The 22595-nt window shown below is 44.4% G+C and overlaps 1 protein-coding gene across 1 annotated transcript; it reads left to right on the top strand.

Annotated features, from left to right (window-relative positions):
* Positions 1-349: 349 nt before the first annotated feature.
* On the top strand, positions 350-21273 carry LOC308668077 (2-acylglycerol O-acyltransferase 2-A-like; the record flags this gene model as incomplete). The annotated part of the gene is made up of 6 exons (XM_081327734.1): positions 350-443; positions 3784-3962; positions 15610-15811; positions 18560-18734; positions 19075-19274; positions 21119-21273. 6 exons carry the CDS (start codon positions 350-352, stop codon positions 21271-21273), a joined length of 1005 nt encoding a protein of 334 aa, XP_081183860.1.
* Positions 21274-22595: the final 1322 nt, after the last annotated feature.

A 22595-nucleotide genomic window follows, 5' to 3' on the forward strand; every position in this document is an offset into this window, starting at 1 on the left:
AATGCGCCGTTGGCATCTTTGCGAAGAGGAGAAGGCGTACCAGAAGGAAGATGGGTCCCTTCCAAAAGTTCTCGTGAACTTTTCTGCTGCTTTTGGGTGAGGTGGTTGAGACACAACAGAGAAGCAAGAATTTATGACCCAGCCCTACACACTTAACCGGTCCAGTGTGCCAAAAAAGGGGCCGAGTTTCCTCCAGATTTCCACATTAATTACTGTAATTGCACCCAGCACCCTGTTCCTGCTGGACGGGCAGAAGCCACAGACTTTGCCCCTTCCTTCCGCGACCAGCGCCACAACACTGGGTCAGCGTCTTCAGTCCGAAGACAGTGGAACGGGCTCGGCTGCTAGGATGAAGATTGAATTCGCTCCTCGCCACATCCCGTGGGAGAGACGGCTTCAGACGGCTGCCGTGCTTCAATGGCTCTTCTGTTTATTATGCTTGGGTAAAAAAAGAGATGGTTACTCCTAATTAAGGGGACGTTTTTAAGGATATGGAGGTTGCCGGGGGGGCAGGAGGAAGGGTGGGGGCTGTCTTAAGGCAGAGGTCCCAACTTTTGGGCACCAGGGACCGGTTCCGTGGAGAGAGGTTTTTCCGTGGACTGGAGGGTGCGTGGTTTTGTGTGCTGCCAGCATCCCACGGATGGGGCTTTGCTTGTTTGTGCGGACCACTTGCAGGCACGCCACAGCCATATACCGGTCCACAGACCGGGGGTTGGGGACTCCTGTTTTAAGGGGTTGCCAGAAAAATCTCCACTGGTGGCTGCATTGTGCATCAAAACCGAGGGGTAGATTTTGCAGAAATAAGACTCTTGAGATGGACAGGGATCAGTTTTCCAAGCTCCCTCAGGCAGGCATCTGGTTTTCTTTCCTGTTGGCCTCGACGTACAATAATTCATTTAGTGACCGACACAGCAATGTCACTGGAAAAAAGTGTCTTATAACTGTTTTTTTCAAGCTGACAACTGTCACAGCAGTCCCTCGGTCAGGTGATCAAAATTTCAAACACTTGGCAACCGACTCATATTTATGACGGTCGCAGTGTCCCCGGGGTGTGTGTCAGGTGATCCCTTTTGTGACCTTCTGACAAAGTTAATGGGGGATGCCGGATCCACTTAACAACTGTGTGTCTACCTTAACTACAGTGTTTCATTTGTGGCAAGAAAGGAGTAATACAGGGCAAAATTCACTTCACAGCTCTCTCGCTTCATTTTGAGTTCAATAGGGGTCGTAAGTCGAGGACTACCTTTATAACATATCCTGGATGAAGCTAATCAAGTAGAAAAGCAATCTGGAATGAAGGAGAAATTTCCTGACAGTGAGAACAATGAATCAGCAGAGTGACTTTTCTCCAGAAATTGTGGGGGCTCCATCCTTGGACGTTTTTAAGGAGAGATTGGACAGTGTTTATCAGGAATGGCATAAGATCTCCTGCTTGAGTAGGGGGTTGGACTAGAAGACCTCCAAGGTCCCTTCCAACTCTCTGTTATTCTGTATTCTAAATTGCATCATGGGAGGCAGGGGGTAAATCTGCATTTCTACTCACCACCAGCACTTATTTAATTTACCAAGAGAAAGTCCGTGCAAAAAAGGTTTTCATGGGGTAGGACAGAGGTAGGCAACCTTGGCTCTTTGACTCGTGGACTTCAACTCCCAGGATTCCTGAGCCAGCATGGGGGAACTATGGCCCCTTCATGACTTGTGGACTTCAACTCCCAGAATTCCTCAGCCAGCGTGGGGGAACTATGGCCCCTTCATGACTTGTGGACTTCAACTCCCAGAATTCCTAAGCCAGCATGGGGGAACTATGGCCTCTTCATGACTTGTGGACTTCAACTCCCAGAATTCCTCAGCCAGCATGGGGGAACTAGGGCCCCTTCATGACTTGTGGACTTCAACTCCCAGAATTCCTGAGTCAGCATGGGGGAACTATGGCCCCTTCGTGACTTGTGGACTTCAACTTACCACGCTGCTTTTATTTTGAAATAGAGCACTGAAATGTTTTTCCATTGAAAAAATGAACAGGGGTCAGTTTGGAAGCGTAGATCAAGGGGGCACTTCTTGTCCCCAAATATTTGGCATCTGTTGCCAAGGGTGCATCTCTATCCTCAAAGGTCATAACTGTCCCAAAGGTGATTTTTCAAGAGGCAACTACTAGACTTTCTTGTTTTTCCTTTGAAGATGTTTCGCTTCTCATTCGAAAAGCTTCCTCAGGTTCTGACTGGATGTTGGGGAATGGAAGGATTTATACCCCTTGCAGTAAACACTGGTCATTTGCATCCTTTTAGAGAATCGCTGAGGCCACTTGGAGGTTTATCTGTGTCCTCAGGGTCACCTGATTGGTGGAAATGGGGGTGGAGCCTTCTTGGAACTGCTGAAAGGACTGTGCTGTAGACTGGAGAGAGATAGAATCCCATCCATGGTTCTCCTGCTCGAGCAGGGGGCTGGACTAGAAGACCTCCAAGGTCCCTTCCAGCTCTATTCTATTCTATGCAGAAGGTGTGCACACTGATCTGTTCTTCAGGTTCTATTTATATGGTGCCTGGTTGTGTGTTGCTTTTAGTTGCTAATTAGGGTGTTGGTGGGTAGCTATTAAGTTGTTAATTGCCACGCCCTTGGCTCCTAAGTACCTGGTAGGCAGTAATAAATCAGCATGCCTATTGGCTGACAAGGGGCCCGTTTCTCAGGCTTCAATAATTTCTCTGGCTGTTTTTCCCCCTGCTTGGCCAACAATCTTAATAGATGTGAAATTGAATGCATGTCCTTTTTCACCGCAGTGTGAGACTTCCAATGAGTCTGGGTCTCTTCATTTAACCCAGGGGTAGCAACCTTGGCTCTTTTATGACTTGGGGACTTCAACACCCAGAATTCCTGAGCAACTACATTTAAAGTTTCACCCACCTCCAAATAATCTTTGTAGTTCACTAACATTTGATCTAGGTTTGGGAGAGACCAACACAGGATTGCATAACTGTCCAATATCTTAAAAAACCACCTTTCCACGCTTCAGTTACGGACTAGGTGAATCTTGGCTTAACAGCAGTAACTGCAAAAGGGATCTCAGAGTCTTAGTGGACCATCCCTTAAATATGAGCCAGCCATGTGTTGCAGCTGCCAAAAAGGCCAATACTTTCCTACAGTACATTAACACAGGGATAGAATCAAAATTACGTGAAGTGTTAATTCCACTTTTTAATGCCTTGGTAAGGCCACTCTTGGAATACGGCATCCAGTTTTGGTCACCACGATGTAAAAAAGATGTTGACACTCTAGAAAGAGGGCAGAGAAGTGCAACAAAGATGATTGGGGGACTGGAGGCTAAAACATATAGGGAGCGGTTGCTGGAATTGGGGATGTCCAGTTTAATGAAGAGAAGGGCGAGGGGGGACAGGATAGCCGATGTTCCAATATCTCAGGGGTTGCCCCAAAGAAGAGGGAGTCAAGCTGTTCTCCAAAGCACCAGAAGGCAGGACAAGAAGCAACGGATGGAAACTGAACAAAGGGAGAAGCAACCTCGAACTAAGGAGAAATTTCCTGATAGTGAGAACAATTAACCAGTGGAACAGCTTCCCTCCAGAAGTTGCAGGACATCCATCACTGGAGGCTTTTAAGAAGAGACTGGACAGTTGCTTGTCTGACATGGAGTAGGGTTTCCTGCTGGAGCAGGGGGCTGGACTAGAAGACCTTCAAGGTCCCTTCCAGCTCTGTTATTCTGTTATTCCTGATTAGGGAACCAAACGTGTTAATGTGAAAGACCCCTAACAGTTCTCCCTTCTTTTCCTCCAGGTCCGTGCTCCGTTGCCGTCTTCATCCTCCTCCTCTTCACGCGCTTCTGGCTGATCTGCGCCCTCTATGCTGCCTGGTGGGCGTTCGACTGGGACACCCCAAGGAAAGGGGGGCTGCGCTCCCACTGGATGCGGAACAGCGTCGTCTGGCGATACATGAAAGACTATTTCCCGATCACGGTATGTGTCCCCCTACAGGGAAGGAGTATAATGGCGGGGGAGAAAGACCTTGGGAGACTGGGACAAAGAGATGCTGCGTAGGGGACAAGCGGAGAAGAGGCAGCACAGCCTCCAGCTGCATAATGGGGTGGAGAAAGAGGCTGTCAAGGAGATGACGGGAGATTGATACAAGGAGTCCTTGACTTACAACCGTTCATTTAGTGACCGCTTGAGGTTACAACGGACCTGAAAAAAAGTGAGCACTTTACACAGTGCTCATTGCGCTGTGGCTAGTAAACAGCTGGGATCTGCTTGATGCGCCTGGTGATCAATTAAATGCAGTGAGCAGAAGGAGCTTGGAAGTTCAGGAGGGGAAAAAACGTTAGGTTAATTTACAATTGGCTCAGATCAATGAGTGTGGCGGGGGGGGGAAAGGCAGCTGTGCTTTGAGAAACAAGGCGAAGGGTCATCTTAGCCTCATAGAATGAAAGACTCAGAAGGGACCTTAGAGGCCATACAATCCAACCCAGTATAACCCATCCTTTCAACCTCTTTCTTACAAAGCAGAGCCGAGACAGCATAAAAGATCCAGTTTGGTCTAGACTCTAGTGGTTAAGGCATCAGGCTAGAAAGCAGGAGATGAGGAGTTCTAGTCCCGCCTTGGGCATGAAAGGTGGCTGGGTACTTTGGGCCAATCACCAAGAGATGCTGAGTTCTAGTCCTGCCTTAGGCATTGTTGAAAGAAAAATCTTCATCAGGGTCCAGTCCAAGCCAGGGAAAAATAAAATGGAGGCTGACAGAAGGTACTTGTTTATTGAAGAGCAGAACCACAACAGCATATGGCTCTGGGGCAACTGACCACATGTTGCTGGGAGTGGTGGGTTTTTATACCTTCTTGGGCTTTTGTGTTTGGACTCGTTCTTGTTCCTGGGGCATGAACTTTGACCTGAGGTCCAGTGTGCCCTTTTGGTATCCTGATGGTGTCGGGTTAATCCTATTATGTCCTAAAGGTCATATCCTGCTTCCCTGGGGTTGTGGCTGACGGCTATGTCCTGTGTTGGATTTTGGGGTGAGGGGTTGCTGATTCTAGGGGCCTTTTTCTAATCCCATCAGCTCCAAGCTTCCTGGCTCCAGTCTTTCTGAAAGGATTATCAAACCTGCATTTCTACAGAGCTGGTTTCTGCTTGGAGCAGAGAGACTTCTGGGAGAGTTGTTTCTGACTAAGATTTTCTCCATTATTCCTTTGGGGAAATATAATATTCTGCCTTTTTAATAGTCCCCAAAATATTTCTTTCTCTGGGGAGAAAGCTGGCTGGGTGACTTTGGGCATCTCTCTTTCTCTCTCTTTCTCTCTCTCTCTCTCTCTCTCCCCCTCTTTCTTTCTCTTTCTCGCTTTCTTTCTCTCTCTCTTTCTCTCTCTCTTTCTCTCCCTCTCTTTCTCCCTCTCTCTCCCTCTTTCTTTCTCTCTCTTTCTCTCTCTCTCTCTCAGCCCAACCTACCTTACAGGGTTGTTGTTGTGGGGAAAATAGAAGGAGGAAAGTGGGCTGGATATGTGGATATTTTTTTGCCCAAAATAATGGAATTGGATTGGATCAGATTGAACTGAATCCTTTATTCGGCCAAGTGTGATTAGACACACAAGGAATTTGTCTCCGGTGAGGAAACACATGCAAAGCAACAGAATCCTTATCATCATCATCATCCCACTAATAAAAGGAAGAGGGGAAGTAATTAAGGCTGGATATAAATAAAATAAATAAATAAGAAATGGAACAAGTGTTATGTTCGGATTGACGCGCACACACAGCGAGGTTGGTAACAGTAGTGTTTATTCAGTACACGTGCAGTCAACTGGGGATCCCCGTCCGGGTGGCCAATATATACGTCCAGCAGCCGCTTGACGCTAGCCAACCCCCGGCCGGGAATCTCCCGCCAAGGAAACAACACCCAACCCCAGCTCGTGGATTTCCCGCCGGTGGAAAACCACTCCCCTGCTAGTCTACCAACACAACACCCCTTCCCCCCCAGATAAGTGTTATTATCTAACATAGTCCTTTAAGTAAATTGGTGGCTTATGAACTCTGGCAGGGTATCTCCCTGTTGGACTGTCCGCTCTGTTGTTTGTTTCCTCGTCAGGCCTTGCTGTCTGTAGGGGTGTCGCTATTGGTGGAGCACCTGTGGGTTTTTGTGTTACTATGAGTGCCGATGACTGTGGGGTCGTGTTCCCCTGAGGGGATGGTTCCGCCCCTCTGGGTTGTGTTTCTGACCCCCCCCCACAAGGTGCTATGACCCCCCGGTCCTGTCTGTTGTTGTCGTTGTGTGTTAGGACGTCCCTATCATTCGCCACCTGCGAGAATTCAGGAGACCTTTTCCTCAGTTGATCAATGTGCCTCCTGATCAGTCGGTCCCCTTCCCCCTCTATGATGTAGGATAGAGGCCCCGTTTTGTCAATGACTACCCCTTGTGTCCACTTATCCCCCTGCCCATAGTTCCTGGCCCACACTAAGTCCCCAATGTTCAGAGACCTGGTTGTGCTGTCCTGTTCAGGTTCCACAGGTAGCCTGTCAGGGTGGAGTCTGTCTAATTTAGTTGTCAACCGTCTGCCCCACCTCATCTCTGCTGCGCTTTTTCCCGTGGCCGTGCAGGGTGTGGTATGTTGAGCCAACAAGAACTGGGCCAGTCTCTGGTGCCAATCACCCTGGATGATCATTTTCAGTGCTTCCTTGGTAGTCCTGACATTCCTCTCGGCCAATCCGTTGGAGGAGGGGTGGAAGGGTGCCGACGTCGCGTGCCTAATCCAGTTGGCCTTGAGGAAATCCTGAAATTCATTAGACGTGAATTGGGGCCCATTGTCGGAGACTAGCACGTCGGGTAACCCGTGGGTGGCAAAGAGTCCCCGCAAGACCTGTATAGTTTTGGCGGAGTTCATGGACTTTACAGGCACGACCTCCAACCACCGGGAGTAACTATCTACTACAACCAAGAATATCAGGCCTTGGAATGGTCCCGCGAAATCTATATGTATGCGGGACCATGGGTTGCGAGCCACCTCCCACTTGTGTACTGGATTGTGTGTCTGTTCTGGCCTGGACCTCTGGCACTGGTAGCACCCTGCTATTCTTTCCTCGATGGCCTTGTCCAGCCCTGGCCACCATAAATGACTTCTGGCTAGGGCCTTCATTCGCACTATCCCTGGGTGCCCCTCATGCAGTTCCCCGATGACTGTCTTCCTTTGTCCCTCTGGTATGACTACTCTATTCCCCCACAATAGGCACCCGTGGTGTGACGACATTTCGTCCTTCCTCCTGAAGTAAGGTGTGAATTTGGGGTCTGGGTTCTTGTTGGGCCACCCCCCTTGGACCCATGCTGCGATCCTGCTGAGTATGTGGTCCTTACTGGTGGCTATGGCGATGTCCCTAGCTGTCAGTGGGCATTCAGGCAGTTCTTGTAACGAAAGGATTTTCCCTGCTGGTGCTGGGTCTGGTCCAGTATCTAATAGTGGCAGTCTGCTAAGGGCATCAGCGTGACCCATCTCCTTCCCCGGCCTATGTTTGATGGTGAATGTGTAAGCTGCTAAAAAAATGGACCATCTGAGCATCCTAGGGGACATGATTTGGGGTGTCTGTTTGTCTGTAGTGAACAGGCCTAACAGGGGTTTATGGTCTGTATATATCGTGAAGTCCCTGCCATAAAGGTAATCATGGAACTTTTTAACACCAGCCACTATGGCTAGTGCTTCCCGGTCAATTTGCGCATAATTCCGTTCAGCTTTGGTTAGGGTTCTGGAATAGTATGCGATTGGTCTCTGTTGCCCCTGGTCATCCATGTGGCTTATTACTGCTCCCACCCCATAAGGTGAGGCATCGCAGGCAAGATAGATTGGTTTGTCCTCAATGAAATGTATGACAGTGGACCTGCTGGACAATATGTCCTTCAGTGTTTGGAAACTCTGTTTGTGTTTTTCTTGCCACTGCCACGGGGTCTTTTTGTCTAACAGCCTGTGTAGGGGTTCAGCTATAGCTGCTTTATGTGGCAAGAATGAGTGATAGAAATTTATTAGACCTAGGAATGCTTGGAGCTCTGCCTTATTTTTGGGTTCAAGTTAAAGTTAATGGGGAGGCCCTTGTATTTCCCTAATGACCCATCAAATACGTCTGCGAAATTATCGCAGACGGATTTGAGGGTCCGTCGGTGTATTGTGTTAATTCCCCCCACCCAAATACCGAGGGCCGTGAACCAATTGAGGCCTACTAGGCTGGTTCTCTGGCCTTCGGTGACCAAGAGATCTAAGGGGCCCCTGAATCCCTTGTAGCTAACGATGACCGTGGCCTTCCCTTTTATGTTTATGGGTGATTTTTGGAAGTCGGCTAATTGGATTCGGGTTGGTTTTAGGGGAATTCTTTGGCCGCTTCTGCTTTCGATGTATTTCAAGGTACTGCCTGAAATAATCGATACTGAGGCCCCCGAGTCTACTTCCATCTTGCAGGGAATACCTTGCAGCAAGACTTCTATTTTTAATTTGGGGCTCAGTATGTGGTTGATCCTAGGGTTCACTATATGGTTGACCCCCACCCCCTCCCCGCGGTTGGAAGAACGTGCCGTCGGCCTGGGGGTCTCTCTGCTACTATGTCGGGGGGTTACCTTACCTGCGGCCCACGCGTCGATGTCGTGCAGCTGGTTGTCGCAGGGTCTGCCACGGCAGATTGCCTGGATGTGGCCCGTTTTTCCGCAATTTCTGCATTTAGCGTTGCGGAATCGGCAGGTTGCTCGGGGGTGGCTGCCTCCACAGCTGCCACATCTTGCTTCGGGGTCTCGCAGTCGGCTTTGGTTGTCCCTCTGGAATCTTTGTTGCGGTCGTGGTTGTTGTCTTTTCCCGCGGTCGGGGCTGTCTGCGCGGGGGGGCCTTGCCGCCATCTTCCCAAACCTCCAGGCGATTTCGTCAACGTCAGCTTCCCACTGGTAATCCACCTCCCCACCGTCCACATGGCTTTCTAGGTTAATTTCTGCTGTGGCGCCCATGCTGTTGTGGGGGGGGTCTCGTCTCCCGGTCGATTCGTAAGTAAGGAGTTCGTCTAGGACTTCTTGCAGATCCTGTGGGCTTCGCGATTATCCTATTTTGTAACTGCTCGTCTCGCAGCCCCAAGACCACTCTGTCGCGGATTCTGATTTCTAGATTGTCATACTTGCAGCGCAGGGCAGCTTCCCTGACTGCAGCCACAAACTGCGTTATCGTCTCGCCCGGCTTCTGGTTCCGTTTCTCAAATATTCGCCTCCAGTATAGCTCCGATCTCTTTGGGGTGAAGTGAACTTTTAGCTTAGCCAGCAGATCGGCGTACGATACGCTGGACACTGGCAACGGTTGGCAGAGTCCTACGGCGACCCGGTAAACCGGTGTGCCGCTAATGGTGAGGAGTGCAGCCACTTTTTTTCCGGTCGGTTATGCCGTTTACAAGCATGAATCCCTCGACCTGGCCGACGTACTCTTCCCAGTCTTCGGGGTAGTTCGGGTCGAATTCCTTCAGAGATCCGACTTGTGCCATGTTCCTTCTTTCCGTTCGCGGTGATCGGCTACTTCGGTTGACTGTGATTCGAATTTCCCGCTTCGCGCGTTGCTAGCTTCCGCCGCTTCCTTCGTTGTTCCGTCGTCGATCCCACCTTCGTCGCCACTTGTTTTTTTTTTTTTTATTGAAAAGTTTTAAAAATACAGTTTTCCTTTAAAAAAACCCCTTCCCCCTCCCTCCTCCCCTCCCTACCTCCCCCCTTCCCCCCCTCCCCCCCTCCCTCCTCCCCCCCCACCTCCCCCTAACCCCCCTCCCCCCCCCGGACTTCCCAGAGCTAAATACAAGGTATATATATATAAAAAAGCAATCATAAACAACCATATACTAACAACTATAAATTCTAAAATCCCTCACTCTCTAACTTATATAGGATCAAACAAAACTTAACATTATTAAATATATATAGAAGACAAAATAAAAAAGAAAAAAGAAAACGAAAGAAGACTTATTCAAATGCTAGATAAAACTTCTTGACCCTATACTTATTCTGGATAAACTCAATCCATTTTCTCCATTCCATAATATAATGTTCTTGCGAGTAATCTTTCAAATAGGCCGAAATCTTCGCCATCTCTGCCAAGTCGGAAACCTTTAAAATCCACTCTTGTATAGTCGGCAGTTCCTCTTTCTTCCAATATTGACCTATCAAAAGTCTTGCTGCCGTAACTAAATTCAACATCAACTTAGAGTCCACAACTGTAGCGTCAACAATTATTCCCAACAAAAAAAATTGCGGACAAAACTTTATCCTCCGTTTAAAAATCTTCTGCATATTCCACCAGACTTTTATCCAAAAAGCCTTGACCTTTTTACATGTCCACCATATGTGAAAATATGTTGCCTCTTCATCACCACACCTCCAACATTTAGGCTGATAATTCGGATACATACTTGCAAGCTTTTTAGGATCTAGATGCCATCTATAAAACATTTTGTAAAAGTTCTCTCTTAAACTTTGAGCTTGAGTGAATTTTACATTCCTCACCCAGATCTTTTCCCACGTGTCCATTGTAATAACTTCCTGAATGTTTTGGGCCCATTTTATCATACAATCCTTAACAAGCTCTGTTTCTGAATCGATCTCTATCAATGCAAGATATATCCGTTTAATATGTGCTGGTCCTTGATTTCTAATTTGCTTTATCAAATTTTCATCAGTCGTTGCAAATCCATTTTTTTGGTCTTCTTTCCACCTGGCCTGTAACTGAATATATTGAAACCAAGTCTGAACAACCTTCTCTTCTCGCAAGAAACTATATGATTTCAAGCACCAAATATTCCTTTCCAAACTTAAAATTTCCTTGTAAGTAGTCTCATCATGTTTGAAACCAGCATGTATATTTTCTATTGCGTGTTTTGGGATTGCCCACAATGGTATCTTGCTGCTTAACTTATGTCTATACTTCTTCCAAACTCTCAGCAATGCCTGTCTTAAAATATGCATCCTAAACACAGTATCTACCTTCTTATCATACACCAAATATGCATGCCAGCCAAACAACAGATCATGGCCCTCAAGATTTAATAACCTCGATTGTGTCAAATTAATCCAATCACTTATTCCCACTAGTGCAGCAGCTTCATAATATAATTTAAAATTAGGCATTTTAAGGCCACCTCTCTCACGAGTATCCTGCATAATCTTAAGTTTAACTCGTGGCTTTTTCCCTGCCCACACAAATTTATTGATACCACGCTGCCATTCCTCCAAGTTAGAGTCTTTCTTAAGAATCGGTATCATTTGAAATAAGAATAAAAATTTGGGCAGGACATTCATTTTCACTGCTGCAATCCGTCCCAACAAAGACAATTGCAATTTTTCCCAACTCTCCAGTTCTTTTTGAATTTTCCCCCATAACTTTTCATAATTATTTTTATATAGCTTTGTATTAGAGGGCGACAAAATCACCCCCAAATATTTAACCCTTTTAACAATCTCAAATCCAGTTAATCCTTCTAGGAGAGCCTTCTGCGAAACTGTCATATTTCTAGCCAAAATTTTAGTTTTCTGTATATTTACTTTAAATCCAGAAACCTTCCCATATTGTGTTATTATCTCCATCAGGTCCACAACAGAGTTCTCTGGCTGGGTCACTGTAACAACCAGATCATCTGCAAATGCTCTCAATCTGTAATCCTGATCTCCAACTTGTATCCCCTTAATTTTTTCCGAATTCCGAATCTTAACCAATAATATCTCTAATGTTAATATAAATAACAAGGGCGATAGCGGACAGCCTTGCCTTGTGCCCTTCTCAATATTACATACTGTTGTCAAACTATTGTTAACTATAATTCGGGCAGTTTGTTTTTGGTATAATGCCCTAATCGGTTGTAAAAAATTTTCCCCAAAATCCATTTTGTCTAAAACTTTCAACAAAAATTGCCAGTTCAATTGATCAAAAGCCTTTTCAGCATCTAAAAAGATTAGCGCAGCAGAGATCTGGTTGTGCCTTTCCAAAAACTCTAACACATCAACTATATGTCTCACATTAGTTTTCATTTGTCTTCCACTAATAAACCCCGTTTGGTCCCCATGAATCACCTGTTGCAGAACCCTCATCAGTCTATTAGCCAAAACCTTAGCAAATATCTTATAATCTGTATTTAAAAGCGATATCGGTCTGTAATTTTTAACTAAAGTAGCATCCTGGTCTTCCTTCGGAATCAAAGAGATAAAAGCTGTTCTCCAAGACGGGGGCACCTTTCCCCCCCTCTGGATTGTCTGGAACAGTTCCTTTAACGGTTTTATCATCTCTAATTGTAAGTTTTTATAATAGGCCGCAGTCAAGCCATCAGTGCCTGGTGCTTTATCCACCTTCAGTTCCTTAATAGCTGTAAAAATTTCTTCTTCTGTAATCAGTTGGTTAATCCCCTCTTTTTGTACTTGCGTAAGAACCGGGATGCTAGCCTTCTCCAAATACGTATCAATATCTTTTGCATTAATGTCCTCTTTAGTATATAATTTCGAATAAAAATCCACAAAGGCATCCTTAATAAGATTCTGTTGATACACAACCCTTCCTTTATGCTCAATCTTATCTATATTAGATGCCCTTTGTTTTTTCCTCAGTCTATAAGCCAACCATCTGCCTGGCTTATTAGCATTGCAAAAAGTATTATGCCTAGCAAACCGCAGATTGGTCGCCACTTGATCAGCCATTAATTTATCAAATTGTCCTCGTAACAGTCTAATAGCCTCCTTGATCTTCACCTCCTCTGGGTTCAAAATCAAAGCCTTTTCTTTTTCCTTTATTTCATTCTCCAGTTCTTTCCTTCTAGTTTCCACTGCACGTCTATGTCTATTATTCATATATATCAACACCCCTCTCATATAGGCCTTGCTAGCATCCCAAACCATATCCATAGAGGTACCCTTATTCATATTCATCTCAAAAAAATCCTTCATCCGCTGTTTGCATTCTTCCACATTTCTCTGATTTCTAAACAAATTCTCATTTACGCGCCATGAGCGTCTATCTCCTCTTTCCTTATCAATCTCCAACCACACTGGACTGTGATCAGAGATAATTCTTGCGCAGATTTTCACCTTTTTAGTTCTCAAAAGAAGATCATTAGTCAACAAAATAAAATCAATCCTCGAAAAAGATTGGTGTCTATCAGAATAAAATGTATAATCCTTCTCCCGCAAATGTCTCTCACGCCAAATATCTCGCAATTCCAGGTCATCCTTCATTTCAAAAAAAGATTTAGGCAGTCTAGCGTGACTTGGAATGCGTTTAAAGGCTCCAGCCTTATCCAACTGTACATCCATAACTCCATTCCAGTCCCCCATAAAAATAAAGGATTTATAATCCAACTGGGTAAGCTTTGTATGAAGTAAACTAAAAAAGTCAGCTTGTTGTTGATTTGGAGCATATAATCCAACTAAAAGCGTCTTTTTACCTTCAAACAACAGCTCGATCATAACATATCTTCCATGCTTATCTGCTTCAATTAGGTCCGCTGTTAAGGCACTTTTAACATAAACAACCACTCCATTTTTCTTATTCTCTGCAGAAGCAACAAATTGCGTACCCAGCCTCGAGTTCAATAAATACTTTTGATCCAAAACTCTAATATGCGTTTCTTGCAGGCATATAACATCTATCTTAAATTGTTTTAAATATTGAAAAACTTTCTTCCTCTTCTGCGGTGAGTTTAGTCCATTAACATTCCAGGTTAAAAATTTAGTTGCCATGTATATCCTCGAGAAGCTCTTGGACCACAGCTTTGATAGGACTGGTTACTTTAGGCCGTGCTCCTCCCACAGCTTGGCTATGAATGCGATGTGAAGAATCTGAAGACTTTTGCTGATCTTGTTCTTTTATTTTCTTTGCTCGTTTTAAAGCAGCACGCGTCACTCTTTGCTCTCTAGGATCATCCAAAGAGATTGTAGCTTGATCTCCTCCAGCACCATTTTCCTCTGTTTCCTCCTCTTGTTGTTCTTCTTCTCCAGATCCCTTTCCAGCTTCCAGGAGCGTTAATGGGGTTGCTTTTAAGACATTATTGTAGAAATCACGTGCTTGTTTCACAGTAATCAGCCTATACCTTTTACCTTCATACATCACCATCAGCCCCTCTGGAATCTCCCATCTGAACCTTATATCTCTTTGCTTGAGCTCTTGCACAAGAAATGTATAGTCCTTTCTTCCCCTTAAAATCCTTGGAGGAATTTCTTTTAAAACCAAGACTTCTTGTTCAGCAATCACAACCTTAGCATCATAGGCAGCTTGTATAACTTGATCTCTAATTTCTCTTTTTGCAAAATAAACCACCACATCTCTAGGCAACTTTCTCTGTCTGGCAATCCATGAATTCACCCGAAACACTTTATCCATAGCTGCTCTTATTTCAGATGCTGGCTGGTTCAATACCCCTTCGAGAGCCTCAGAGATCAGCTGCTTTAAATCTTCTTTAACATTCTCTTTTAAGCCTCTAATTCTGACAGCAAACTGCATCTGGTAATATTGGGCATGGCTTAACTCCCTTTCCAACTTGCCTCTTTCAATTTCATTCTCCCGTGCTTTTACTTCTAGTATAGCATTCCTTTGAGCCAAATCATCCACTTTTTCATCTAAATCTTCCACACATTCCGCCACTTTATGCACTGAAGTCAAAATGTCTACCTTCATCACGCTGTACTTCTGTTCCATCCTCTCTTCCATTCTTTCCTCAAATTTCTCCAATTTCTCCTCCATCTGTGCAAATTTATCAGCAATTGATTGATTAATTGATTCCAAAAGTACCTGGGCATGTTTATCCAAGGCATCTCGCAAATCCTTCGATGTCAGCACTTCAGGAGGGTGCAATGCCTGTAGTGATGATTGTTGCACCGGCGAGGATCCTCCACTCCGAAGAGTTTTAGAGGGAGGTTTAGCCGCCATCTTTTAATCCTCAATTATGACGCACTTTCAATTAAAGTTTAAAAAGTCCAACAAGTTAGAGAGTACAGTAAAATAGTCCTCTTCACCTTTTCCTCTTGTACCGCTCTGCCTGCTCCTTTAAATCATAGTCCTTTCTTCAGGCAGGGATGGTTCGCAGACGCCTGGCTCTGCTCCAGGAAGCTCGGAGCAGAGACGACGGCCAGCTGGGAGCAACCCAGGCTTCGGGGGAGTTCGATCCTTCAGCCGCCCAAGCTCGAAGCTCAGGCGGCCTCGGAGAACTCTACCCCTACCTGGGGCCTCACCCCCTCCTCTTCTCCCGAGGAGGGGGCTTCAATTTTGCCCGAACAGCTGATCGGCGCTGTTTCGGGCGAAAAAACAAACAGCTGAGCCGCGGGCAGCCAGGGGAGGCTGTCTTCAGCGCCGCGCCGCCAGCGGAAGTCCTCCGTCGCCACTTGTTATGTTCGGATTGACACGCACACATAGCAAGGTTGGTAACAGTAGTGTTTATTCAGTACACGTGCAGTCAACTGGGGATCCCCGTCCGGGTGGCCAATATTTACGTCCAGCAGCCGCTTGACGCTAGCCAACCCCCGGCCGGGAATCTCCCGCCAAGGAAACAACACCCAACCCCAGCTCATGGATTTCCCGCCGGTGGAAAACCACTCCCCTGCTAGTCTACCAACACAACAACAAGTATCCTAAATGTCTTTGGTCTTCCAGCTAGTGAAGACGGCAGATTTGGATCCATCCAAGAACTACATCTTCGGCCTTCACCCTCACGGCATCGTGGCGATTGCCATCTTTAATTTCTGCACCGAAGCCACCGGTTTTTCCAAGCAGTTCCCAGGCCTGAAGCCTCACCAGATGGCGTTGAATACTTTTTTCCGAGTCCCCGTTTTCCGGGATTACTTGATGAGTATGGGTAAGCCGACTTTAAAGGGGTTTCTGATTCATTGGGACACTTTTGGAAGAGCAAAATCAATCAATCAATCAGAATAGAGCTGGAAGGGACCTTGGAGGTCTTCTAGTCCAACCCCCTGCTCAAGCAGGAGACCCTATGCCATTTCAGACAAATGGATGTTCAGTCCATTCTTAAAAACCTCCAGTGATGTAGCACCCACAATTTCTGGAGGCAGGTTGTTCCACTGGTTGATTGTTCTCACTGTTAGGAAGTTTCTCCTTAATTCCAGGTTGCTTCTGTCCTTGATCAGTTTGTCCTGCCTTTAGGCGCTTTGGAGAATAGCTTGACTCCCTCTTCTTTTTTTTTTATTGAAAAGTTTTAACATACATTTTATCTTTAACAGTCCCCCCTCCCCCTCCCTTCTCCCTCCCTCCCTACCCCTCTCCCCCTCCCCCCCCCCGACTTCCCAGAGCTAAGTACAAGGTATAAAAACAAAAAAACAAACGATCATAAACATCCATATGCTAACAACCATAAACTCTAAAATCTATCACTCTCTGGCTCATATAGGATAATACAAACACTATTAATATTAAATATATATAGAAAAAAAAGGGAAAAAAGAAAAAGAAAAGGAAGACTTATTCAAATGCTATATGAAACTTTTTAGTCCTATATTTGTTCTGGATATACTCAATCCATTTTCTCCATTCCATAATATAACATTCTTGCGAGTGATCTTTCAAATAAGCCGAAATCTTTGCCATCTCTGCCAGGTCAGAAACCTTTAAAGTCCATTCTTCTATGGTCGGCAGTTCCTCTTTCTTCCAATACTGACCTATTAAGAGTCTTGCTGCGGTAATTAAATTCAACATCAACTTAGTGTCCACAACCGTAGCATCTGTAATTATTCCCAACAAAAAAAGTTGCGGGCAAAACTTTATCCTTAGCTTGAAAATCTTCTGCATATTCCACCAAATTTTTATCCAAAAGGCCTTAACCTTTTTGCAAGTCCACCATATGTGAAAATATGTTGCATCTTCATCGCCACACCTCCAGCATTTTGGCTGATAATTCGGGTACATACTTGCAAGCTTTTTAGGATCTAGATGCCATCTATAAAACATTTTATAAAAGTTCTCTCTTAAATTTTGAGCTTGTGTACATTTTACGTTCCTCACCCAAATCTTTTCCCACGTGTCCATTGTAATAACTTCTTGGATGTTTTGGGCCCATTTTATCATACAATCCTTAACAAGTTCTGTTTCTGAGTCAATCTCTATCAATGCAAGATATATCCGTTTAATATGTGCTGGTCCCTGATTTCTAATTTGCTTTATCAGATTTTCATCAGTCATTGTAAAACCAGTTTTCTGGTCTTCTTTCCACCTGGCCCGTAGCTGAATATATTGAAACCAAGTTTGAACAATCTTCTCATCTCGCAAGAGGCTGTATGGTTTCAGACACCAGACATTTCTTTCCAAGCTTAAAATCTCCTTATACGTAGTCACATCATGTTTAAAACCAACATTTATATTTTCTATTGCGTGTTTTGGAATTGCCCACAAAGGTATCTTACAGTCTAACTTATGTCTATACTTCTTCCAAACTCTCAGCAATGCCTGTCTTAAAATATGCACTCTAAACACATTATCTACCTTCTTATCATACAACAAATATGCATGCCAGCCAAACAACAAATCGTGGCCCTCAAGATTTAATAATCTCTCTTGTGTCAAATTAATCCAATCACTTATACCTGCTAACGCAGCAGCTTCATAATATAATTTAAGATTAGGCATTTTAAGACCACCTCTTTCACGAGTATCCTGCATAATCTTAAGTTTAACTCGTGGCCTTTTCCCTGCCCAGAAAAATTTATTGATACCTCGCTGCCATTCCTCCAGATTAGAATCTTTCTTAAGAACCGGTATCATTTGAAATAAAAATAAAAATTTAGGCAGGACATTCCCTCTTCTTCTTTGTGGCAGCCCCTCTGATGCTGGAGCTCTGCTATCATGTCTCCCTTATTTCTTCTTTTCTTTAGACTAGCCAAACCTAAATTCTGCGACCGTTCTCCATACGCTTTAGCCTCTAGGCCTTTAATCGTGTTAGTTGCTCTTCTCCTCTTCTTTGTGGCAGCCCCTCAGATACTCCATCTCTGCTATTATGTCTCTCTTATTTCTTCTTTTCCTTAAACTAGCCAAACCTAAATTCTGCAACCGTTCTTCATGTTGTGTATGGTTTTGGGGGACAACATAGCAACAGTGCTACTTATACCACCAGGTGGCGCTGTACCGGGACTGATGCGGATTGGGCTATTTCTCGGTGGGAATACCAGGTTCAAATGGATTGGCCAGGTGGATACCTGGCCAGGTATATATAAGGACTCAGGTAACCCCAAATCCTCAGTATAGTTCTACCATCAATAAAGAGCTGCTATGCTGTACTCATCGGTCTGGCGTCATTCCATGCGGTCTAAAACCCACTACACAATACTTCATACGCTTTAACCTCCAGGCCTTCAATCATCTTAATTGCTCTTCTCTGCACTTTTTCCAAAGTCTCAACATCTTGAGACTGAAATAGTAGGGTCTCCTGCTTGACCAGGGGGCTGGACTAGAAGACCTCCAAGATCCCTTCCAGCTCTGTTATACTCTGTTAATGCTATTTAGTGTGTGTGTGTGTGTGTGTGTGTGTGTGTGTGTGTGTGTGTGTGTGTTGTACAGGGCTTTAATGTTCTTCTTTTTCCTGCTTTGCTTCACCCAGGTTGTATTGCCTCGGACAGGGAATCTGTTTCCTATGTCTTGAGGAAGAAGGAAGGAGGGAATGTCGTAATTATAGCTGTGGGAGGGGCCCAAGAAGCCCTAGACGCCCGTCCTGGAGCTTACACCCTCTTGTTAGAGAACCGCAAGGGCTTCGTTCGGCTGGCCATAGAGAATGGGTGAGTAGGAGCAGCTTCTGGGGGGTCCTGACCTTCTTGTACAATGTACATCACATGCAGCGGTGGGATTTAGCCGGTTCGCACCACTTCGGCAGCACTGGTAGCTAATTCATTGTTGCCCAGGCCCAGAATGGACTTCCGGAAGCAGCATCCACGCAGAGAACCGGTTGGTCACAGATTTGAATCCCACCACCGATCTCAAAAGTATTACCGTGTTTCCCTTAAACGTGCAAAGGTTGAGAAAGAGGGCTGGGATCCATTATTTGCAGCCACCCAGCCTTCCTCAGTTATCTCAACCGGTTTGGTTCCGTCTCTCCTTCTGCTTCCGCTCCGTTCCCAGCACTCCGCTTGTCCCCGTCTTCTCTTTCGGAGAGAACGAGCTGTATGATCAGGTCGAAAACCCCAAAGGATCCTGGCTGAGGTGGACACAAGATCGTTTGCAGAAGATCGTGGGAATCTCCCTGCCTCTCTTCCACGCCAGAGGGATCCTCCAGTACACTTTTGGGTTTATTCCATACCGGAAGCCGATCTTCACCGTGGGTAAGTCCGTGTTTCTCCCGTGGGATCCAGAAATGAGAGACAGGTAAAACGAGGAAAGATCAGCTGGACGCGTTCTTCCTTCTTTGAGGATTGTTCGAGGTTTCCTGTTATTAGCCTTCCCAGGTAGGCGAGAGAGGAAACACAACCGGATCTGCTAAGGCGACATTAGGTAAAGGTAAAGGTTCCCCCGCACATGCGTGCTAGTCGTTTCCGACTCTAGGGGCCGGTGCTCATCTCCGTTTCAAAGCCGAAGAGCCAGCATTTGTCCAAGGACGTCTCCGTGGTCATGTGGCCGGCATGACTAGACGCCAAAGGTGCACGGAACGCTGTTACCTTCCCACCGTAGTGGTCCCTATTTGTCTACTTGCATTTTTACGTGCTTTCGAACTGCTAGGTTGGCAGAAGCTGGGACGAGTAACAGGCGCTCACTCTGTTACGCGGCACTCGGGATTCGACCCGCCAAACTGCCGACCTTCTGATCGACAAGCTCAGCGTCCTAACCCACTGAGCCACCGCGTCCCTTAAGGCGACATTACTCGACTTATAAACATTAAAGGTTAAATTGGAATATCAATGAGAAATTAAAAATTGAGTAAAAATTAATAACAGGATAGGGATTGTTTATGACGATTGAATGTAATTAAGATAAGCTAAAAATGTTGATAAATGTACTAATGATGTTTTTGATTGAGTTGATATAATTAGAAATGTGCTAACTCGAATACGAGACAGTAAATGTTAAGGGGAAAAAGAGGAGAAATATCTGATGTTGTAACCTAGACTAAGATTTTTCTATTGAACTATTTATTAACCGTCACTGCATTGCTTTTTAAATATTCAAACGTAAAATTGGAAAATTAGTAAAATATTTAAAGAAAAAGAAAAAAAAGAAGAAAAGAAAGTCCTCGACTTATGACAATTGTGCCCGACTTTTCTGTGACTGGGACATTTGTGAAGTGAGCGATGTCCCATTTTATAACATTTCTTATCACGCTCTTTAAGTGGATCGCTGCAATTGCTAAGTTAAATCAAACAGTTGTTAAGTGGATCTGGCTTCCCTCTTGACTTTGCGTGTCACAAGGTCGCAAAAGGGGATCACGCGTGACCCCAGGACGCTGCCACCGTCGTAAGTACATGCCAGTTGCCAAGCCTCTGATGTTTGACTATGTGACCATGGGGAGGCTGCAACGGTCGTAAGAGTGAAGAGTGGTCATAAGTCACTTTTTTCAGTGCCGTTGTAACTTTGAACAGTCACTAAACGAACTGTTGTAAGTCAAGGACTAGCTGTAGTGCATTCTAAACAATGTCTGTACATTGCCTATAGTCGCTTTTGGTGAAATGGGTGGCACACAAGTTTAAATAAAATGAAATAATAAAATGAAGTAATAAAATAAAATAAAAAGTTCGTCAAATAAAATAAAGAATAGAGTAGAATAGAATAGAATAAAATAAAATAAAGTAAAATAAAGAATAGAATAGAAATAATAGAACAGAACAGAACAGAACAGGTCAAAACAGAACAGAACAGAATAGAATAAATTAAACAATTAATCAGTGGAACCACCTGCCTCCAGAAGTGGTGAATGCTCCAACACTGGAGGTTTTTAAGAAGAGACTGGACAGCCATTTGCCTGAAATGGTATAGGGTTTCCTGCCTGAGCAGGGGGTTGGACTAGATGACCTCCAAGGTCCCTTCCAACTTTATATTATTATTATTATTATTATTATTATTATTATTATTATTATTATTATTATTATTATTATTATTATTATTATTATTATTATTATTATTATTATTATTTACATTACATTACATTAAATTAAATCCTGTTTGGTCCCTCCAGTGGGAAAACCCATCCAGGTGGGGAAGAAGCACAATCCCAGCCAAGACGAAGTTGATGAGCTGCATAAGAGATACCTGGAGGAGCTTTGCAAGCTCTTTGAGGAGCATAAATTGAAGTACAACGTGTCAGAAGACACGCATCTCTCTTTCATATGAGGCACCAAAACCCACAAAGTTTGGCACCGACAACAACGATCTGAAAACATCGAAGCCGCAAGAGACAAGCGAATCTTCCATGGAAACCAAGAGATATATTCCTTTTGGGTCAACGGACAAATCGTTGGAAAAAAATAAAACCTCACGCAGATTTGTTTTTATTTAGGATAACAGTCGTGAGACTTTTGTGGGCATAACAGTGAAAAGATTTCACACGACCCACAATGGAAGAAAGGATGGTGGAGTCAATGGAACTGGCAGAGACGGCAAAAATTGGCAGCTTTGGTTTTATTCAGGGTAATCAATGTGGCCCCTTTAGACCTGTGGACTTCAACTCCCAGAATTCCCGAGCCAGCCAAGGAAATTCTGGCTCCGGAATTCTGGGAGTTGAAGTCCACCGTTGGTAAAGGGGCTATATAGATGAGCCACCCCTGGATTAGAGAAAAGATTCATTTTAATGCCGATTGGAATCCCCTTTGGGACTTTCTGTGTGAAACAGGGAAAAAATGAAATTACGAAATATGAATTCGATGATTAGATAGGGTAGAAAACAAAAATGAAAGCTATGTTGTCAATTTAGATTAAGAGGTTCCTGGAAGCTGATATTTACGTCTTGTGGGGAAAAAGTTGGAATTTTTTTTGGTATATTTCTGCTTAATTCTGCACTTTTGGCTTTGTAACCTGTTTCACTCTTTGCTTCCCCCCTCCTTTTCTATCTTAATTATTGGTTCCTGATAATTTTCATCTCTCTCGTTTAAAACAGGGATCTTCAAACTTGGCCCTTTTATGACTTGTGGACTTCAACTCCCAGAATTCCTCAGAGTCTGGCTGAGTTGAAGTCCATAAGTCATAAGACCTGAAAACCTGGCTTTTCGATCTATCTGGCCTGGACTGAGGGGGTTTTTAGTTTTAAGTTTTAACATCGTTTTATTGTTGGGCTATTATTAATTTAATTCTTTTTAATTCTATTTGTATCTTAATTTATATTGTCTTTTAAATATTGCCCTGTAAACTGCCCTGAGTCCTTTGGGAATAGGGCGGTATAGAAAACTAATTAAATAAAATAAATAAAATAAAATAAAATAAAAGGGCCAAGTTTGAAGACCCCTGGTTTAAAAGTTCTAATGAAGCTGTTTAAGAAAAAGAATCTGCAAGTGACAGATCAAACAGGAAACAATTCTTCCTATCCCAGTGGCTGTCAGACTGTTTCTTTCTTCACCCCTGTTCTGTATCGCTCCTTTTTTTGTTATAGGGGTGGGGATTAAAAATAGGTTTTTGAGTTCACGAGAGCATTTATAGTCTGAACTGGACAAGAATTGGAA

Source organism: Vipera berus (genome assembly GCF_964194415.1).
Source record: "Vipera berus genome assembly, chromosome: 4".
Classification (NCBI taxonomy): Eukaryota; Metazoa; Chordata; class Lepidosauria; order Squamata; family Viperidae; genus Vipera; species Vipera berus.